The 21,956-nt window shown below is 42.0% G+C and overlaps 1 protein-coding gene across 3 annotated transcripts in view; it reads right to left on the reverse strand.

Annotated features, from left to right (window-relative positions):
* LOC124038201 (bone morphogenetic protein receptor type-1A-like) overlaps positions 1-21,956 on the reverse strand; it is a 63,566-nt gene that overhangs the window by 19,945 nt on the left and 21,665 nt on the right. For 2 of the 3 annotated variants that reach the window (XM_046353752.1, XM_046353753.1), the window contains one exon: positions 5,208-5,523. In XM_046353752.1, the coding sequence (XP_046209708.1) occupies positions 5,208-5,283 (76 nt within the window). In that variant the 5' untranslated portion in view covers positions 5,284-5,523. The remainder of the gene's footprint in view (positions 1-5,207; positions 5,524-21,956) is intronic. The other variant, XM_046353755.1, reaches the window with a different exon arrangement.

The raw sequence follows: 21,956 nt of genomic DNA on the forward strand, positions 1-21,956 counted from the left end.
TAACTCACATTTCTATGTGAAATTGGTCAGGTCACCCAAAACTTTACATATTGCAGCTTTAATGAAATAGCTGTAAAAAAATTGGCGGCAAAATATGGAGTTCAGTGCCAAAATGACAAGCACTATTGTCTCTCTAGTGTGCAGTTTTTAGCGTTTTCTTTAGCACCTATGTGGCATGTCGATAATTTTTTTTCATAATTTCAATTTGTCTCTAGTGTTTGAACGGTTTAAACTACAAAAGATTATGACCCAACACGTACGTCCCTTCTGTTTTCCTCTCTGAGGAAGGACTGGTTAGAAGAAAGTGGAACAGAAAAATTAATTGAATTCAAAAGCATACTTCCTTCAGACTGGAATTTGGCATTACCTGATTTGACATATCTTTGCATTATTTATTTAGATGATTCGTTTTCAGATTAATTTAAAATGACAAATTACTTTTAACCAACCTCTCTGCACTAGCGGGCTGAAATTCCACAACACACGGTGGTCGCTACATAAATAGTCATTAAACATTCATGAAAATACAAGTGTCTCACCTGTATCGAAAGCCTAGAATCTTGCTAATCTAACTGCGTTGTCAGATTCAAAAAAGGATTTACTGCGAAAGAATACGATGCGATTATCTGAGGACAGAGCCCCATAAAAAACAACTATTTCAACCAGCACAGGCGCAACAAAATCACAAACTTCAATAAAATAAATCGTTTACCTTTGACGATCTTCGTCTGTTTGCAATTCCAATGCTCATTGTTACACAATGAATGATCTTTTGTTTGATAAACTCCGTTTTTATAGCCTAACACGAAACATTTTGTGAACCGCTTGTGTAGTGCATTCCGTCTCATTCCATTTGACGACACATTCCAGGTAAATCACCCACACAGAACGTGACTTCTGCAGTCATGTTTGGTTTCACTGCAATCAACTGTTTTTTGTAACACAATCAAACGTGATGGGCCATTTCGCGGGACATATTGACTGAAAGAAACCGATTTGAAGACTACAAGTAATGACATCATTGTGCACCAATGATTTGCCCGCTGTTTCGTTGATTGACTGTCTTTTAACCCAATGACCACTGATCGTCTTGAAATCTAGCTGGGTAGATAACCAATGAGCTGAGCTAAATGGCAATACGCCATGTTTATGTGTTGCAAGACCAACCCATGTAGTAAGCTCCAGCGTAAAGAGAGTCATGCGCTATTGCATTTTCATACCGGAAGGAGAAACACATTTCGCATTGCATTGTTTGGTGAACGCGCAGATTCAGCTGTTTATATATCAATCATTATGGCGACTAAGTCAAGTCTAGATATACAGATGTACACACAACCTTAGAATAAATTGATTGGGAAGGTGAGACAGAGATTGTTGTAGGACGCTTCATTTAGCGATTGTGGAGGAATATTTTTTGAACAGGAGAGGACATCATTTTGGACTGGTAAGTTCTTATCACGCTAATGCCCTTGTTTGAAATTAATAATATAAAATATTATTTGTGATTTTTAATTTATTTTAGAAGCAATATATAAACATTTAACCTCTTGAGACTCTAGGGGCAGTATTTCATTATTGGATTAAAAAACGTGCCCGTTTTAAGTGCAATATTTTGTCACGAAAAGATGCTCGACTATGCATATAATTGGCAGCTTTGGAAAGAAAACACTGACGTTTCCAAAACAGCAAAGATAATATCTGTGAGTGCCACAGAACTCATGCTACAGGCGAAACCAAGATGGAACCTCAAAACAGGAAATGAGCAGAATTTGAGGCTCTGTTTTCCATTGTCTCCTTATATGGCTGTGAATGTGCCATGAACGAGCCTAAGCTTTCTGCCGTTTGCCCAAGGTGTCTACAGCATTGTGACGTATTTGTAGGCATATCATTGGAAGATTGGCCATAAGAGACTACATTTGCCAGGGGTCCGCCCGGTGTCCTTTGTCTAAATTGGTGCGTAATCTTCAACTGGAGGCATTTTTCATCATTGAGATTCAGAGGAGAACGCACACTTCCACGAATGATATATCATCGAAGAGATGTGAAAAACACGCTGAGGATTGATTCTAAACAACGTTTACCATATTTCAATCAATATTATGGAGTTAATTTGGAAAAAAGTTTGGCGTTTTGACTAATTAATTTTCGTTTTTTTTTGGTAGCTTCTATCTCAAGGCCATCAGACTGTTAAATAGCCACCACTAACATTGAGTGGCTGCTGCCAACACACTGTCATTGACACTGACCCAACTCCAGCCATTTTAATAATGGGAATTGATGGGAAATGATGTAAATATATCACTAGCCACTTTAAACAATGCTACCTTATATAATGTTACTTACCCTACATTATTCATCTCATATGCATATGTATATACTGTACTCTACAACATCGACTGCATCCTTATGTAACACATGTATCACTAGCCACTTTAACTATGCCACTTTGTTTACTTTGTCTACATACTCATCTCATATGTATATACTGTACTCGATACCATCTACTGTATGCTGCTCTGTACCATCACTCATTCATATATCCTTATGTACATGTTCCTTATCCCCTTACACTGTGTATAAGACAGTAGTTTTGGAATTGTTAGTTAGATTACTTGTTGGTTATCACTGCATTGTCGGAACTAGAAGCACAAGCATTTCGCTACACTCGCATTAACATCTGCTAACCATGTGTATGTGACAAATAAAATTTGATTTGATTTGATTTGATGCAGAAAACAGATCGATTTCTCCTGCACAAATAATCTTTCAGGAGAAAATGAACATTTGCTATCTAACTGAGAGTCGCCTCATTGAAAACATCCGAAGTTCTTCAAAGGTAAATGATTTTATTTGAATGGTTTTCTGGTTTTTGTGAAAATGTTGCCTGCTGAATGCTAACGCTAAATGCTAACGCTAGCTATCAATAGCTATCAATACTGTTACACAAATGCTTGTTTTGCTATGGTTGAGAAGCATATTTTTGAAAATCTGAGATGACAGTGTTGTTAACAAAAGGCCAAGCTTGAGAGCTAGCATATTTATTTAATTTCATTTGCGATTTTCATGAATAGTTAACGTTGTGTTATGCTAATGAGCTTGCGGATAGATTTACACAATCCTGGATACAGGTTTTTTTCTTAGCTAAACATGACGCACAAAATGGAGCGATTTCTCCTAAACAAATAATCTTTCAGGAAAAACTGAACATTTGCTATCTAACTGAGAATCTCCTCATTGAAAACATCAGAAGTTCTTCAATGGTAAATTATTTTATTTGAATGGTTCTGATTTTGTGAAAATGTTGCCTGCTGAATGCTAACGCTAAATGTGTTGTTAACAAAAGACTAAGCTTGAGAGCTAGCATATTTATTTCATTTAATTTGCGATTTTCATGAATAGTTAACGTTGCGTTATGGTAATGAGCTTGAAGGCTGTATTCACGATCCCGGATCCGGGATGGCTCGACGCAATAAGTTAATGTCATGAAATGTGAGATGCGTGTCTGCCGCCCCACCCCAACCCACATGAAATAGACTATTTGAGGCTGTTGAGGAGAGGGCAGGACCACACCATTGGCCAGAGTGAAATGGAGACAGTAGATACAGCTCATCTGTTGTAATATAATAAAGACAGTAGATCTAGCTGAAATGTCATAATATAAAAGAGACAGCAGATCTAGCAGGCAATAATAATATATTCTACCTTCAACTCATATATATATATATATCTGTTTATTATACCTGTTGATACAGGGCTCATATGTGAAACTATTCTAACTGAACATTTTCTTTCACAGTGACACTGACTCCAAATGGGCGTCTTATCCGGTGTCCTGTGTGAATTTAAGTATGCTCTCTCTAATTCTCTCTTTCTCTCGGAGGAGGACCTGAGCCCTAGGACCATGTGTCAGGACTACCTGGCATGATGACTCCTTGCTGTCCCCAGTCCACCTGGCCTTGCCGCTGTTCCAGTTTCAACTGTTCTGCCTGCGGCTATGGAACCCTAAACTGTTCATTTTTACTCGAGGTGCTGTCCTGTTGCACCCTCTATAACCACTGTGATCTCCACCCGGCACAGCCAGATAAGGACTGGCCACCCCTCATAGCCTGGTTTCTCTATAGGTTTCTTCCTAGGTTTTTGCCTCTCTAGGGAGTTTTTCCTAGCCACCGTGCTTCTACACCTGCATTGCTTGCTGTTTGGGGTTTTAGGCTGGGGCTATATAAATATATATTTGATAGAGGACTGAGGGTCTTCCAAGTGTGTAAATAGTTACCCATGTTATTTTGTAAATATATATATATATTTTTTCTCATATTTTTGAATCAATTATTATTATTTTTTTCATGTATTTTTCTCCCCAATTTTTTTTTTGGGGGGTGTTAAAATACCATTTTGGTATTTTATATATAGTTATTTGTTTCAAAATGTATACCTACATTTCGGCGACTTGTGTGGGACACCTGGGTGACTTCATGATAAATGTCATGTAGCACACTCATTTTGGAAGTTATCATTCTGAAACTTTGCACAAGTACTGTTGCCCTCTTATATTTCTCACTGAAATTGTCCCCATCATCCTATCTGAATGTTTGATTTATCTTGTTAATTTTAAAGATACAAAATTTCTATTGTTTTATCTAAACCAGATCTATTGTGTGTTATTCTCCTACATTCAATTCACATTTACACAAACTTCAGAGTGTTTTCTTTCAAATGGTACCAAGAACATGCATATCTTTGGTTCTGTGCCTGAGCTACAGGCTGTTAGATTTGGGTGTCTTCAGGCGGAAATTGCACAAAGTGGGGGGGGGGCTGCAAGAGGTTAATGAAGCTTTTAAATAGCTGTTTTGAAATTAATAGTCTCACATATACATATTTGGGTTGCACCTCGACTGGTTGAGCGCCCTCCGATTCTTTCCTAATTCATTTTTGCAACATTTAATTTTAAGAAAAGTGCTTTACTGGTGTGTGCGCGTTGCCTTTATTATACATTTCTACTGAAGAATAATCACATGTAGAAAATGTCTGGCACCTATGCAATTCACTATTTACATGTCTTTTTTTATTCTTTTTTTACACCCTTTAAGAATATAGTTAAATCGCTCTGTATTAGAGTGTAACTCCAACTAAAGAGAGTGGGAGGCACAGTGTGAGTTTGGGTGCAGTGGGACAACAGAGGACTATAATAACAGAGGAGCCAGTCTTACTTTGAATACCTTCAGCTCTGATCACCAGTAGGATGCAGAATCCCACCGTGGAAATGTAAGAGGGCAACCCTGTCATCCTGGCACAGTGACTTGTGGAGACTGGGCTGGACTGCTCTCTGTGGGAGCTTGTTGGTCACCTCTGTAGGCTGATGGTGGGCCTAGTCCTGTCCCTTCCTGGTTCAGCACAGGTCGAAGAGGTGCAGAGTAGTTTTCCCCCGTTAGGGGGGAGTGGAGGTACGGGTGAATATGTATGGGTACGATGGCAAAAAAAATTAATTCAAATCTTCTTTCTCACAAGCTCCCTCGGACCAAAACCCTGGAAAATCAGAGAGAAAAGGAACATATTGTTATAGGAAGTACAGTGTAATCACACAATTCTAGAACACTTGATCATCATTTTATAGGCTGGTTTTCCTCACGCGTGTCACTGCAGAGAGTGGCATGCCCTCACAGCAATGTCATGATCAAGTTTAGAGAGGGCAGCGGGTTTGACACCGACAACCGACCCCTTTTTTGTCTGTGAGCCCTCGGCTGCAAGTTATCAGATTTGCTGAGCAATTTAGCACAACTCGGGAGGAAACATACAGGACTGCGGTGGATAGAGAATAATGGTCAGTGGGGGCATCATTGCTCCTCTCAAACCGCACCGAGAAGAGCGACAGCATCAAAAGAGGGTAACATTACTCCCAACCAACAAATGGATTTTCCACTGGAGACTTTCATGCCTCCAATCCTCCCAGTCAAGTAAAAGCAGAGTTTAAAAAGGACAAAATGGCAGACTAATCAAATAAGGGAGATACAGAGCACATCTTATTTAATCTAAAGACGGGTTACCGTGCCATAACAGAATTATGCAGCAGCGACTTCCCAACCGATTACATATCAGCTCCTTTGGCCACAAACAGAAGACAGAAAAGCCACATATTTGATGCAAATAATAGCTATTATGGAAAAAGTGCCCAGCTGTCCTCTTTTAACTAAGCAGATTGCTTAGTTGGCATCGTATGTCTTATGCAGAGGGTGCTGGGGAGGGGTAAATGGTGAGAAGGGTCTGAGGCTGATGTGTGACCCTGCTGACTCCTAACCGTATGCTTGGTTGATCAGAGGAGGACAATGCCAATGGGGCAAGGCAGGGCTCTCGGTCGCTCTAACCTCTAACGAACATGTGGGGTGACAACCAGCCTTGGACGATAACCCTCAAGAACCCAAAACTGCACTCGTTCATCCATTCTCCCTTTTTTGTTTTCCTTCCATTAGTGTGTGTGCTGTCCATCTTTGCCCTCTTGTTTCTTGCAGGCTTGACCTCGCAAATCCCGGTCAGGCTGGCGCTACTCTTGAATGGCTAAACATTCCCAAATTATTTGTTGAAGGATGTTCCGCAATTACCCGTGTTGGCCTCGCCCAGCGTTAATAACGAGATGTGTCTGTTCCCTTGTAGGCATGTGCGTCTCGCTGCAATTAGCGGCACTGAGAAGGGGCCGTTCGAAGGGGGGGACAAATTAGCGGCGGAGCGGGCCGGTGTCTGTCACTTTTGATTTGCCCGAGGGGGACAAAGAGCCCCGACCTGTGCTCCACTTTTCACACATCCCTGACTGGGTAATGAGGGAACAAAGAAGGGCTCCTCGAGGCTGGGGGACAAGAGAGCCAACCAAGGTGTGTGCTCTCTGTGTGTGCGCGCATTACGTGAGGGATCGAGTGGGATAGATAGAATGGAATAAAAGGGAGAAGGAACAACTGTTAAGGGATGATGGTCAGGATGACAACTGTAGCAAGCAGTTCGTATCTCTTCGAGTGACTAAGCGTTTTACAATTCTTTCAATAACCGGTGTGCAGACCAATACTGAGAGAAATCAAGGGCCTAATAAAATGTATAAGCAAACACATTGCATTAGCCCAAACGACAAAACACTGCAATACAGTTATGAAACAAACAATCCTGGGAGAGGAGTTGCTACCCCTATCAGGTGGAGGCAAGATGAGGCATGCAGGGGAAAGGCCTGTTGTGAGCCCCCAAGCCAGGAAGCTGTCCCCATCACCCTTGACACGTACACTTCCCTTCCCAAACAAGAGATGAACAGGGCACACACACACACACAACAGCTGGGGCTGCTGATTGACATGGAGACGCACTATCAGTTACCCATTCAAAAACAGCAGCTAGAAACTAGAGTAGCTGGCAGCTTTTCTCTAAGATTAACACAAGCCAACAAACAGAGGAAAACTGACTAGTAAATCAACAAGGGCATAGATTACAGTTAAATAAGATACTTTTGTATGAATATGGCATTTTATAGAATGGTCCAGACAACTTTTGTCAGTTCACATGTTTGAGAAACTTACCCAAAACAGCAAATCAATTCCTCTACCTCAGTGTGTAGTACGGGGGCACTGAAAAACATGAACAAAGGCGCCAAAAACGCCCAAATGCGTCCTTTCAGAAACAGCAAAGCTCTCAGTATATTGACACAGGTGTTTAGATGTTGCACACATGAAATTGTCATAACCGAACTTCAGCTGCAAAGTTATATTCCCTATTGTGCGACTTGAGACGTTTCCCCTATCCAGCTGTGCCATTATTCTTGTAGCCTGCTGCTACATATAACTGCCAAAATAAAGGCAACACCAACATAAAGCATCTTAATAGGGCGTTGGGCCAACACGAGCCGCCGGAACAGCTTCAATGCGCCTTGGCATAGATTCTACGTGTCTGGAACTTCCTGTGGAAGCACCCTATGCTTTCAATGTACTTTGTAGCCCTTGTTTACTCAAGTATTTATTTTAAATTTGGCAGTTAAAAATAAAATGGACAGACAGAGGTATCACTCGAGTCGCAACAAAATTTCATATAACATTGTGGATAAAGTTCGGAATGACTAATGTGTACAACATCTAAAAACTTGCATCACCATATTTGGGTGTTTTTGGAGCCTTTGTTTGTGTTTTCAGGGTCCCCATACTACACAATGAGAACGAAAAAGTGATTTGCTGCTTGGGGTCATTTTCAAAAAACATTTGAAATCACAAAAAAGGTGCCTGGACCCTTCTATAACGTGCAGTTTCCATCAAAAATAGAGATTTGGTTGTAAAACAAAAAAGAAACAGTCTTTAAGACAGGCAACAAGTAAAAAATAAATAAATATTTTAAAAAGCATCTACAATCAAAGGAGAATGAGTTTAACATTGAGGTACTAAAAGAGTGGGCTTGGGAGGCTGAAGAGTTTGTTGTCCTGTAGTCTCGGACGATGCTGTCAGGTAACTTTCCCTGCAGAGTACAGACGTCCTAGGCTAGCACCACCTGTACTCTTATACATGGCTCAGGACTCAGCAAGGTCTTGTTGTGACTTGTCAGAGGCAGAGCTAGCAGACTATCAGTACAAAACAAATCCCCTTTTGTCTGGGTGAGAGCACTCGAGTCTGGGTTGATGTGGTGAATCATAATTAACACAGCATATGTTTACCTGGTATTACTTATTTTACCCTCACACCTCAATTGTGGCCATCCAGGTAAAGCACCTTCCCCTAAAGAAACACTACTACCAAGAGCTACTGAAACGTGCAGACCTATAGGTAGTTGGAAGATTGCGTCACCATTGTCTTCTACCTTTTTGGGAGAGCTAGCCCTGTGCTCACTCCATTCCCACAGATGATGAAAGGGACATTGTCATGTGATGGTGGTGCCACCTACATAGAATAATAACCCTTACACCAAAACCCATGATGGCCAACTCCTTGGGAAAGGAATTCTGGGTCGCACCACTCAATGAATGCCAGGAAATCCAACGGGCTGGAAATCCAAGGAGCGGCTACAGGCTGGACAACATTTTGAAAATGCTCCTAATAGGTCTTTAAATCCCTTCTGGAGACTGACGTGAACTGATAAGGATCACTCCATTAGGTCAGAGACAACAATGGCCCTATTCCAACAATGAGAGATGAAGGCCAGTCTGAGGAACAGAGGGGCAAAAGAGATTTTTTACTTTCCAATTCACACTACATCCTTGCCTTACCATTCGTTGTGGCTGGTAACGCAACATTCTTGGTCAGCAGCTAAAATTTACCATAAATATCATGTTAGCCACTAAGCACCTTTTCCTCTAAAACACATTACAATATTGAATAATGAAACAAACCACAAGCATTTGCAGACAATTAAATGTTTTATTATCTTGTCCTTGTCCATACACACTAATCTAGCTCATCAAGGACAACCACCACCCGAGCCATTGCCTGTTCACCCCGCTATCATCCAGAAGGCGAGGTCAGTAAAGGTGCATCAAAGCTGGGACCGAGAGACAGAAAAACAGCTTCTATCTCAAGGCCATCAGACTGTTAAATAGCCATCACTAGCACAGAGAGGCTGCGGCCTACATACAGACTTGAAATCATTGGCCACTATAATAACATTTACATATCTTGCATTACTTCTCTCATGTGTACAGTTGAAGTCGGAAGTTTACATACACTTAGATTGGAGTCTTTAAAATGTGTTTTTCAACCACTCCACAAATGTATTGATAAAAAATTATAGTTTTGGCAAGTCTGTTAGGACATCGACTTTGTGCATGACAAGTAATTTTTCCAACAATTGTTTACAGACAGATTATTTCACTCTATCACAATTCCACTGGGTCAGAAGTTTACATACACTAAGTTGACTGTGCCTTTAAAAAGCTTGACAATTCCAGAAAATGGCTTTAGAAGCTTCTGATAAATGATGTCAATTAGCCTAAGTCAATTGGAAGTGGACCTGTGGATGTATTTCAAGGCCTACCTTTGCTTGACATCATGGGAAAATCAAAAGAAATCAGCCAAGACTTCAAAAAATAATTGTAGACCTCCACAAGTCTGGTTCATCCTTGGGAGCAATTTCCAAACGCCTGAAGGTACCACGTTCATCTGTACAAACAATAGTACACAAGTATAAACACCATGGGACAGCGCAGCCATCATACCGCTCAGAAAGGAGATGCGTTCTGTCTCCTAGAGATGCGCGTACTTTGGTACGAAAAAGTGTAAATCAATCCCAGAACAACAGCAAAGGACCGTGTGAAGATGCTGGAGGAAACAGAAACAAAATTATCTATATCCACAGTAAAACGAGTCCTATATCGACATAACCCGAAAGGCCACTCAGCAAGGAAGAAGCCACTGCTTCAAAACCGCCAAAAAAATCCAGACTTTAGTTTGCAACTGCACATGGGGACAAAGATCATACTTCTGGCTGTTGAAATAAAAATATAACTGTTTGGCCATAATGACCATTGTTATGTTTGGAGGAAAAAGGGGGATGCTTGCAAGCCGATGAACACCATCCCAACCATGAAGCACAGGGGTGGCAGCATCATGTTGTGGGGGTGCTTTGCTGCAGGAGGGACTGGTGCACTTCACAAAATAGATGGCATCATGAGGTAGGAAAATTATGTGGATATATTGAAGCAACATCTCAAGACAGGAAGTTAAAGCTTGGTCGCAAATGAGTCTTCCAAATGGACAACGACCCCAAGCATACTTCCAAAGTTGTGGTAAAATGGCTGAAGGACAACAAAGTCAAGGTATTGGAGTGACCGTCAAAGACCTGACCTCAATCCCATAGAAAAGTGGTGGGCAGAACTGAAAAGGCTGTGCGAGCAAGGAGGCCTACAAACCTGACTCAGTTACACCAGCTCTGACAGGAGGAATGGGCCAAAATTCACCCAACTTATTGTGGGAAGCTTGTGGAAGGCTACCCGAAACATTTGACCAAAGTTAAACAATTTTTAAAAAATACTACCAAATACTAATTGAGTAAATGTAAACTTCTGACCCACTGGGAATGTGATGAAAGAAATAAAAGCGGAAATAAATATTTCTCTGCTATTATTCTGACATTTCACATTCTTAAAATAAAGTTGTGATCCTAACTGACCTAAGACAGGGAATTTTTACTCTGATTAAATGTCAGAAAATGTGGAACACTGAGTGTATGTAAACATCCGACTTCAACTGTATATACTGTATTCAATTCTATATATTGCATCTTAGCCTATGCTGCTCTGAATTGCTCATCCTTATATTCTTATTCCTTTCCTTAGATTTGTGTGTATTAGGTTTTTTTAATGAAAATAGTTAGATATTACTTGTTAGATATTACTGCACTTTCGGAAATAGAAGCACAAGCATTTCGCTACACTCGCTATAACATCTGCTAAACATGTGTATGTGACCAATAAAATTTGATAATACACAGCTTACTAGCTCAGTAACATGCTTCATGATCAAGTAATGTTAGCATATCAATATTGAGCGTTTACCCCTCCCAAACAAATATAAAATGTACAGTAACATTATCATACAGTGTCATTCATATTATATAGGCTACACAGTTAGGTAAGGTTAGCAAGCGAGCTAGCTCGCTCAACAAAATACCTTGTCATGTTTAGCTATACCATTGCTAGATAGGCTCAATTAGGATTACCGTAAAATTTAAAATAAACACCTCAGAAAATAATTGCTTAAATCACTGAACACAACAGGTGCTTAAATAAGCTAATATTGTCTCTAATATTAGAGACAGTCTTCTATTTGAGCCAGGCGTCCATTTCCTCCATTGTTTAATTCCAGCATTTTAGTAAGATTCTTAATTTCCTGCACTGTTTTATCATTATACACCAGGTCAAATTTATTTTGTCTTGGTATGTCTCTATTTCAACAAAACACTTTTCCTTGACAATAATTATTCTCCTCTAACTGTGCATTTTCATCAGTTCTTTGACGATTTCTAGCGGTCCGAAGTTGACTGTTTTTGTGTTTGTCCGTTACATAGCAGTTCTCAGCTGTTAGCAGCCAATGGCTAGCAGTTTCTTTCTGGCAATAAAAACAGATGATTGCCATTACTGAATTTCTTTATTTAACAAATCAAACATGAAAACCTCAAAACAAAATCATGGTAACCTCAAACAATTACTTTAGACCCACCGTTTATTTGAAATAGGTGTTTATTTGCTGAAATGTGTGCAATTGCATGGCTATTAAGAGGGACTGGCGCATATTTGAGGCTGAATAATTCAAGTTTTATGCTACACTAGCTACAGTATTAAAGTTACCTTTAGAATAAACCAGGCTCAACTTTATCAATATCATGGAACTCATGAGGTAAAAGCAAATTGCGACTTAAAACGTTGATAATTCAATGGGGAATTGCTTCTTGCCTAGATCTCTGTGGCAGCTCAGTGCAGTCAAGCAAACAAAAAAATACTGTTGAGATTTAACTACGATGACAATTTCAGAACGTAACTGGCTGTTACAACAATTTCAGGTAAAAACTCAATAAAACCGGTTATAAAAAAAAAGAGGAAAATGTCTGTACATTTCAGCCGTTTCAAAAACATTGCTATGCTATTACAATTTGTACTGTAAGAGTGTTGGCTCAACAAGACATTTATGTTTACACTGCCTTGTTTAGATGGGAGCAACTGTCAAGTGAGTGTCCTGCGCTCCGGAGGTTGCGGTCGAGATGTTACAAGTACGCTAGTTTACATTCCATTATGTAGCCGAGAGTATTTTTGCGAAAAGTCTAGTAAATGTGGAAATCCTCTGATGGAAATGATAAAGAAATTGCAGTCATTCCAGAACACCGCACGGTGCTTATTCTCAGGACAAGAACTAGCAGATCTAGAAACTGTCTAACATGAGGTGAATTTGAAGTGATAGTGCACTCCCAAAGTATGAAACTCACTGACACATTTTGAATTTCCGACTGAACAATCCCTTAAAGCTGAACATGGCCGTATGGTAGGGCCAGAGTCCGGAAGGATCTTGTCCAACCCTTGTCAAATGTATACAATTTTACAAACAACAATCTCAGGATTCTCTTTCATGTCAGCATATGAATGAATCCACTCGAACTGAGACCTGGTATAGAAACAACAGATGCTGCACCCCCACTTCCTCATATAGTAATAGCTCTGTAAAATGAGCCTGGAGCTGCATGCCTCCTCTGTGCTTGGGGGTGGGGTCGCAGACATCAATAATCCAACTCTAATGCCTCTCCGCTTCCTCCTCTGGAAAGCTGCAGGGGAGACCAGACATCAATAACCAACCTTAATGCATCTGCACTTCCCATTCTGGAAGAAAGCAATCTAAATGAAAACAAAGCGGCCTGGTTGACTTCAATGCTTACTTTCCATCTCCTAAGCTTGAAAAATAAATGGACTAATATTCGGCGATTTAGTGGAGGGTAATAAGATAGAGACTTGAGCAATATGGGCCTGGTGAATGGACAACAGAGACAAGGGGGTGTAAATGAGACACACTTAGGTACAACTAAACACTCTTGCTACATCCCTCTCACAGCCTTGGAAAGAGCTCTTCACTACAGCCCTGCTGCCATGTCATTTGTCTCCCCCCCTGCATGCTCCTGCTCTTACACTCTCTCTAGCTCACACTACCTTGGCCCAGATCCCTGGCCTCTCCTGGGGCCCCTCCATGCAGGCAGCCCTCTCCGTGCTGCAGGCAGCCCTCTCCGTGCTGCAGGCAGCCTTCTCCCAGTGTCAGCGCCCTGCCCACATGCCTTTCAAGGCCTGCTAGACTGCAGGGCAGACTTTCTGGCTCCACTGCCATTGTTTGCTTGGCTGCTTTGCACCTCATCCAGGGAGTGGATTAGCATAAGAATACCCATCCACACTGAGCTGCCGCCTTTCCCTCCTTATCCATGACGTACTCTTCATCCTCTTCCTCATTTCCCTTCTCCACACTCTCCAGCATCTCTCCCTTCCTCATTGACAAATTTCAGAAGACAGTGCGTGAGTCCCTATTGGTAGGGAAATTTACTTCTGTGAGTAGGAGAAACAAAAGTTAATTTGCAGGGCAAAATAACACCTGCACTTTTGAACCTGTTTACACCTTAAACCTGATACAGCTAAAAAGATAGTTCAAACATCTCTACCGATGTTGCTCAAACAGAGTGTGTGAGGTAGGGTCAGTGTTTTATCATGACACTATCACTAAGGAAACACTTTGCCTAACCTATGTGTCATAAAACATACATTGCTACCATAAACATGACAAATTATAACATCAATTAGGTTAGGGAGGACCACTAGAGGTACACAATGTCATAAGAATTGAGAAATAAGAGCGTGTGCGTCTAAAGTACACCACAAGATAGAGGCCTCAACTGTGATCTGCCGCGTCACACCTGCCATTCCCATTTCACACAGTCAGTGTGACGAGTGCAGAACCTATGAAAATGAGCTTGCAGAGGCCTTTTAACTCTAAAGATAGGCTAGGAAAATGTTGAAACAAAATGTTGAAACAAACTTAACACTAAAATTAAAATCAGAAACCACGATGTCATAGTCCACAGACAAATCCATTTGTTCAGAACTCAACATGTGTTTAGCTTTAACAGACTTTCCAAGTTAAATAAAAAGGTAGAAAAAAATAAAAATACTGATTTCCGATTGTTATAAAGAATAGAAATCGGCCCTAATAAATGGGCCATTCCGATTAAATCGGTCGACCTCTCGTCTGAAGTTTGCCAATGAATATCTGAACGATTCAGAGGACAACTGGGTGAAAGTGTCAGATTTTGGTGACAGATGAGACCAAAATTAAGCTTTTTGGCATCAACTCAACTCACAGTGTTTGGAGGAGGAGGAATGCTGCCTATGACCCCAAGAACAACATCCCCACCGTCAAACATGGAGATGGAAACATTATGCTTTGGGGGTGTTCTTCTGCTAAGGGGACAGGACAACTTCACCGCATCAAAGAGACGATGGACGGGACCATGTACCGTCAAATCTTGGGTGAGAACCTCCTTCCCTCAGCCAGGGCATTGAAAATGGGTCGTGGATGGGTATTCCAGCACGACAATGACCCAAAACACACGACCAAGGCAACAAAGGAGTGGCTCAAGAAGAAGCATATTAAGGTCCTGGAGTGGCCTAGCCAGTCTCCAGACCTTAATCCCATAGAAAGTATGTATAGGGAGCTGAAGGTTCAATTTGCCAAACGTCAACCTCGAAACCTTAATGACTTGGAGAAGATCTGCAAAGAGGAGTGGGACAAAATCCCTCCTGAGATGTGTGCAAACCTAGTGGCCAACTACAAGAAACGTCTGACCTCTGATTGCCAACCAAGGTTTTGCCACCAAGTACTAGGTCATGTTTTGCAGAGGGGGTCAAATACTTATTACCCTCATTAAAATGCAAATCAATTTATAACATTTTTACCATTAAAGTTATAGACTGATAATTTCTTTGTCAGTGGGCAAACGTACAAAATCAGCAGGGGATCAAATACCACCCCCCCCCCTCACTGTGTATCTTTTTATATACATCTTTCTTCGCATATTTTTATAATATTTTTTTCTAAACCTAAACTTCAAAATACTCTCCTGCAACCCTCCTCACCCAATGTAGTGTGGATCTGTTTTTTCTAAAGTAGTTTTATTAAAGTAGTCTTAATCACCGTGTCTCCAGCCAGCCCAACCACTCACTGGACCCCTATTGATCTCCCGGGTAGGCATGCCTCTCCCTAATATCAATATGCCTATGTCCATTACTGTTCTAGTTAGTGCTTACCGTATTATTTCACTGTAGAGCCTCTAGCCCTGCTCAATATGCCTAAACCCACCATTTAGTTCCACCTCCCACATATGCGGTGACATCACCTGGTTTAAACATCTCTAGAGACCAAATCTATCTTATTACTCAATGCCTAGGTTTACCTCCAATGTACTCACATCCTACCATACCTTTGTCTGTACATTATGCCTTGAATCTATTATATCGCGCCTAGAAACTGGCTCCTTTTACGCTCTGTTCTGAACGTAATAGACGACCAGTTCTGATAGCCTTTTGCCGTATCCTTATCCTACTCCTCCTCTGTTAGCACACTCTGCCAACCTGGATGTCCTAGCCGTGTCTGAATCCTGGCTTAGGAAGACTACCGTAAACCCTGAAATTTCCATCCCTAACTGTAACATTTTCCAAAAAGACAGAACTGCCAAAGGGGGAGGGGTTGCAATCTACTGCAGAGATAGCCTGCAGAGTTCTGTCTTACTATCCAGTTCTGTACCCAAACAATTCGAGCTTCTACTTTTAAAAATCTACCTTTCCAGAAACAAGTCTCTCCCGGTTGCTATAGACCACCCTCTGCCTCCAGCTGTGCACTGGACACCATATGTGAATTGATTGTACCCCATCTATCTTCAGAGCTCGTGCTACTAGGTGACCTAAACTGTGACATGCTTAATACCCCGGCCATCCTACAATCTAAGCTTGATGCTCTCAATCTCACAAATTATCAATGAACCTACCAGGTACAACCCCAAATCCGTAAACACGGGCACCCTCATAGATATCATCCTAACCTACTTGTCCTCCAAATACACATCTGCTGTTTTCAACCAAGATCTCAGCGATCACCGCCTTATTGCCTGCATCCGTAAAGGGTCTGCAGTCAAACGACCACCACTCACTGTCAAACGCTCCCTAAAACACTTCAGTGAGCAGGCCTTCCTAATCGACCTTGCCCGGGTATCCTGGAAGGATATTGACCATGTCCCGTCAGTAGAGAATGCCTGGTTATTCTTTAAAAGTGCCTTCCTCACCATCTTAAATAAGCATGCTCCATTCAAAAAAATGTAGAACCAGAAACAGATATAGCCCTTGGTTCTCTCCAGACCTGACTGCCCTTGACCAGCATAAAAACATCCTGTGGCGTTCTGCATTAGCATCGAATAGCCCCCATGATATGCAACTTTTCAGGGAAGTTAGGAACAAATATACACAGGCAGTTAGCTTTCCTAAGGCCAGCTTTTTCAAGCAGAAATTTGCATCCTGCTGCACAATCTCAAACAAGTTCCGGAACACTAAAGTCCATGGAGAATAAGAGCACCTCCTCGCAGCTGCCCACTGCACTGAGGTTAGGAAACACTCACCACCGATAAATCCACTATAATTGATCATTTCAAAAAGTATTTCCCCCCTGCAGCAACTCACCCAAGCCCCCCAATTTCTCCTTCACCCAAATCTAGAAAGCTGATGTTCTGAAAGAGCTGCAAAATCTGGACCCCTACAAATCAGCCGGGCTAGACAATCTGGACCCTCTCTTTCTAAAATTATCTGCCGAAATTGTTGCAACCCCTATTACTAGCCTGCTCAACCTCTCTTCGTATCATCTGAGATTCGCATAGATTGGAAAGCTGCCGCAGTCATCCCCCTCTTCAAAGGAGAGGACACTCTAGACCCAAACTGCTAAAGACCTATATGTATTCTACCCTGCCTTTCTAAGGTCTTCGAAACCCAAGTTAACAGATTACCGACCATTTCGAATCCCACCGTACCCTCTACGCTATGCAATCTGGTTTTAGAGATGTCATGGGTGCACCTTTGACTCTGTCAATCTCAACATTCTTATTGGCAGACTCAACAGCCTTGGCTTCTCAAATGATTTCCTCGCCTGGTTCACCAACTACTTCTCTGGTAGAGTTCAGTGTGTCAAATCAGAGGGCCTGTAGTCCGGATCTCTGGCAGTCTATGGGGGTGCCACAGGGTTCAATTCTCGGGCCGACTCTTCTCTGTATACATCAATGATGTCGCTCTTGCTGCTGGTGATTCTTTGATCCACCTCTACGCAGATGACACCATTCTGTGTACATCTGGCCCTTCTTTGGACACTGTTAACTAACCTCCAGATGAGCTTCAAAGCCATCACTACTCTGGACGGTTCTGACTTAGAATATGTGGACAATTACAAATACCTAGGTGTCTGGTTACACTGTAAACTCTCCTTCCAGACTCAAATTAAACATCTCCAATCCAAAATTAAATTTAGAATAAGCTTCTTATTTCGCAAAAAAAGCATCCTTTTCTCATACTGCCAAACATACCCTCGTAAATCTGACTATCCTACCGATCCTCGACTTCAGCGATGCCATTTGCAAAATAGCCTCCAACACTCTACTCAAATGGGATGCAGTCTATCACAGTGCCATCCATTTTGTCACCAAAGCCCCATATGCTACCCACCACTGCGACCTGTATGCTCTCGTTAGCTGGCCCTCGCTTCATACTCGTCACCAAACCCACTGGCTCCAGGTCATCTACAAGTCTCTGCTAGGTATAGCACCGCCTTATCTCAGCTCACTGGTCACCATAGCAGCACCCACCCGTGGCATGCGCTCCAGCAGGTATATCTCACTGGTCACCCCCAAAGCCAATTCTTCCTTTGGTCGCCTCTCATTCCAGTTCTCTGCTGCCAATGACGGGAAAAAACTGCAAACAAACAACAACAACAAAAAATCACTAAAGCTGGAGACTTACATCTCCCTCACAAGCTTTAACTTCTTCGGGCTAGGGGCAGTATTCGGAAGTTTAGATGAATGAGGTGCCCAAACTGCCTGTTACTCAGGTCCAGAAGCTAGGATATGCATATAATTGGTAGTATTGGATAGAAAACTCCAAAGTCTCCAAAACTGTTAAAATAATGTCTGTGAGCATAACAGAACTGATATGGCAGGCGAAAACCCAAGGACAATCCATCCAGATCTTTTTTTCAGCTCACCCTTTGGTTACTATGGCTGTCAATGGGAATATAAAAGGAATTACCTCCCAGATTGCAGTTCCTAAGTCTTCCACTAGATGTCAACAGTCTTTAGAAAGAGTTTCAGGCTTGTTTTTTGAAAAATTAGCGAGAATTTGTAGTTTTAGTAAGTGGCTCCCGTTTTGGCTGTAGCGTTTGTTACGCGTTCCGGTGAGTGCGCGTACTTGGTTATATATGCGGTAATGGTCTCCGGTATTCTCAGTCTTAGATTCTATTGTTTACTTTTTTGGGATATAAAGAAGGACTTTATCGAACAAAAGGGCAAATTGTTATGTAGCGGGGACCCTTGTGATTGCAACCAGATGAAGCTCTTCAAAAGTAAGTAATTTATTTTATCGCTATTTCTGATGCCTCTGCTTGGTTGGAAAATTTATGTAATGCTTGTGTGTGGGGCGCTGTCCTCAGATAATCACATGGTGTGCTTTCACCTTTTTGAAATCTGACAACGCAGCTGGATTAACAAGAAGTTAAGCGTTGAAATGACATGATATTTTCATGAATGTTTAATATTACGATTTCTGTAATTTGAATTTCTCGCTCTGCAATTTCACCGGATGTTGTCGAGGTGAGACGCTAGCGTCCCAATGATCCATAAGAAGTTAAGCACCAGCTGTCAGAGTAGCTCACAGATCACTGCACCTGTACATAGCCCATCTGTAAATAGCCCATCCAACTACCTCATCCACATACTGTATTCATTTATTTTTCTTGCTCCTTTGCACCCCAGTAACTCTACTTGCACATTCATCTTCTGCACATTCTACCATTCCAGTGTTTATTGCTATATTGTAATTACTTCACCACCATGGCCTATTTATTGCCTTACCTCCCTTATCCTACCTCATTTGCACATGCTGTATATAGACTTTTTCTACTGTATTATTGATTGTATGTTTGTTAAGTCCATGTGTAATTGTGCTGTTGTATGTGTCAAACTGCTTTGCTTTATCTTGGCCAGGTCGCAGTTGCAAATGAGAACTTGTTCTCAACTTGCCTACCTGGTTAAATAAAGGTGAAATAAAAAAATGAAGTGAGCCAGTGTTGTTCTCTCTGTGACCAGGCCTCCCAGAATCTGAGGTTATCCTTCAGACACAGTCAATTACTGAAACCACAGCTAAAGCATCTCTAATAAGGCATGCTTACACACACACACACAGCGAACACACACACAGCGAACACACACACAGCGAACACACACACAGCGAACACACACACAGCGAACACACACAGCGAACACACACACAGCGAACGCTCACACAGCGAACGCTCACACCACGGCTCACACCACGGCTCACACCACGGCTCACACCACGGCTCACACCACGGCTCACACCACGGCTCACACCACGGCTCACACCACGGCTCACACCACGGCTCACACCACGGCTCACACCACGGCTCACACCACGGCTCACACCACGGCTCACACCACGGCTCACACCACGGCTCACACCACGGCTCACACCACGGCTCACACGCATATGACACCCATGGACGAGTAGGCTACCCTATGATTAAACCACTCTACAGGGTAATTGACGTTTCACATCATGGTTTCAAATTGATATTAGGGTTGCCTGTGATCTTGATATTACCTCCCGAAATCTACTGAACACCCTCTGAACAAAACAGTGTTGACGCCCTCGTTAAAATAGAGGCCCCCTTTAAGAAAGCAGAACATTTTAGAAAATCCACAAGCATGCCAACTCAAAACCACTGTTGTTTAAATATTGTTTTTACGTTGACTACGGCTTGGCTCCGGCAAGGTGCCCACTATTACTCCACCAACTCCCAGGAGATGAGATATTCTGCCTGTTTATTTTCCATTACCTGCTCACACATTCCACTGGCAAGGGAGGGGAGAGGGGGAGTGGCAAGGTGCTGGGGAGAGGGGGAGTGACAAGGTGCTGATAAGAGCTGGGACCAGGCGGCGCTCCAGCACACCAATCCTCCTGTGAGAAACCATCCACCCTGAGAGAGACAGATCCTCCCTACCAGAGCATGATCTGAACTAAGGCTTGTCAGGACAACAGGATCTGCTAGTACTCTATGTCAGGAAAGCATCTCTCCCGCGGTCAATAGACTGACCTTGAAGATGGGAGAATGTGGGGCAAGTGATGCGTTTCATTACAACACACACTGGATCGTCATCAGGAATATACTGGGTATAGGCCTAGCAGTTCAGTGGTTTGAACTGACCACACCACATAGGCTAATCAGTTTAAGCTAAGCAAAGAGATGTATTCCATCCACCAACAGTAGGCTTGTGCATTTAACCTGCTCTATTTTTAGGATTTTGATATTGAACAATATTTAGAGGTATGGGTAGAGCCATCTTGAATTGTGCAAATTGTGAGTTTTGGCAGGGCACTGAATGCTAACGCTGCCACCGGGAGGCACCTCGCCTCATCTGGACCTGAACGGTTTGTCACAACTTTGTCTGAGACCAGGACAAATCAAATCAAATTTATTTATATAGCCCTCAGCTGATATCTCAAAGTGCTGTACAGAAACCCAGCCTAAAACCCCAAACAGCAAGCAATGCAGGTGTAGAAGCACGGTGGCTAGGAAAAACTAGAAAGGCCAAAACCTAGGAAGAAACCTAGACAACAATATCAATGCAATAAATTGCATACAATTAGTTTGTTGCTAATTATAATACTTACATTTTAGAGTATTTATTTTGATTGATAAGATGAGTCTGAAATTAACTTTGATAACAAGCCTAGTAGACAGTCAGCTAAAACAAGGTAGCTAGCTATCTATAGCTAGAGGACTCATGATATATCTCCAGGAGTAAAATTTTTGTCTTCATATTTTGTTGTCTAGTATTTTTGCTAGTTGGGGCCATCTACTAGAGCCACCAGTCTTCCCAGTAGCCAACTTAGTAAGTGAACTGCTGACTGCTCATAACTCACAGATGATTGTTGACATGTCCAGGATTAAGGGGCAGGGCAATTTGTGACTTGTTTTTGTTAAATCAGTGGCTGTATTGGAGGGGGAGTCGTTTCAATTCTCCTAGGCAATCAGCAATTAGTAGAGGGAGGTGTGCTCTTAACCTCTGCTAGGCAATTCGTGTTAGTACTTCAGCCTCGCAGAAGACAGTTCTGCCAAGTTGTTCTGTGGAATGCTCCACAACACTCTCACGTGAGTATCTTA

The sequence above is a fragment of the Oncorhynchus gorbuscha genome, linkage group LG06, assembly GCF_021184085.1.
Source record: "Oncorhynchus gorbuscha isolate QuinsamMale2020 ecotype Even-year linkage group LG06, OgorEven_v1.0, whole genome shotgun sequence".
Taxonomy (NCBI): domain Eukaryota; kingdom Metazoa; phylum Chordata; class Actinopteri; order Salmoniformes; family Salmonidae; genus Oncorhynchus; species Oncorhynchus gorbuscha.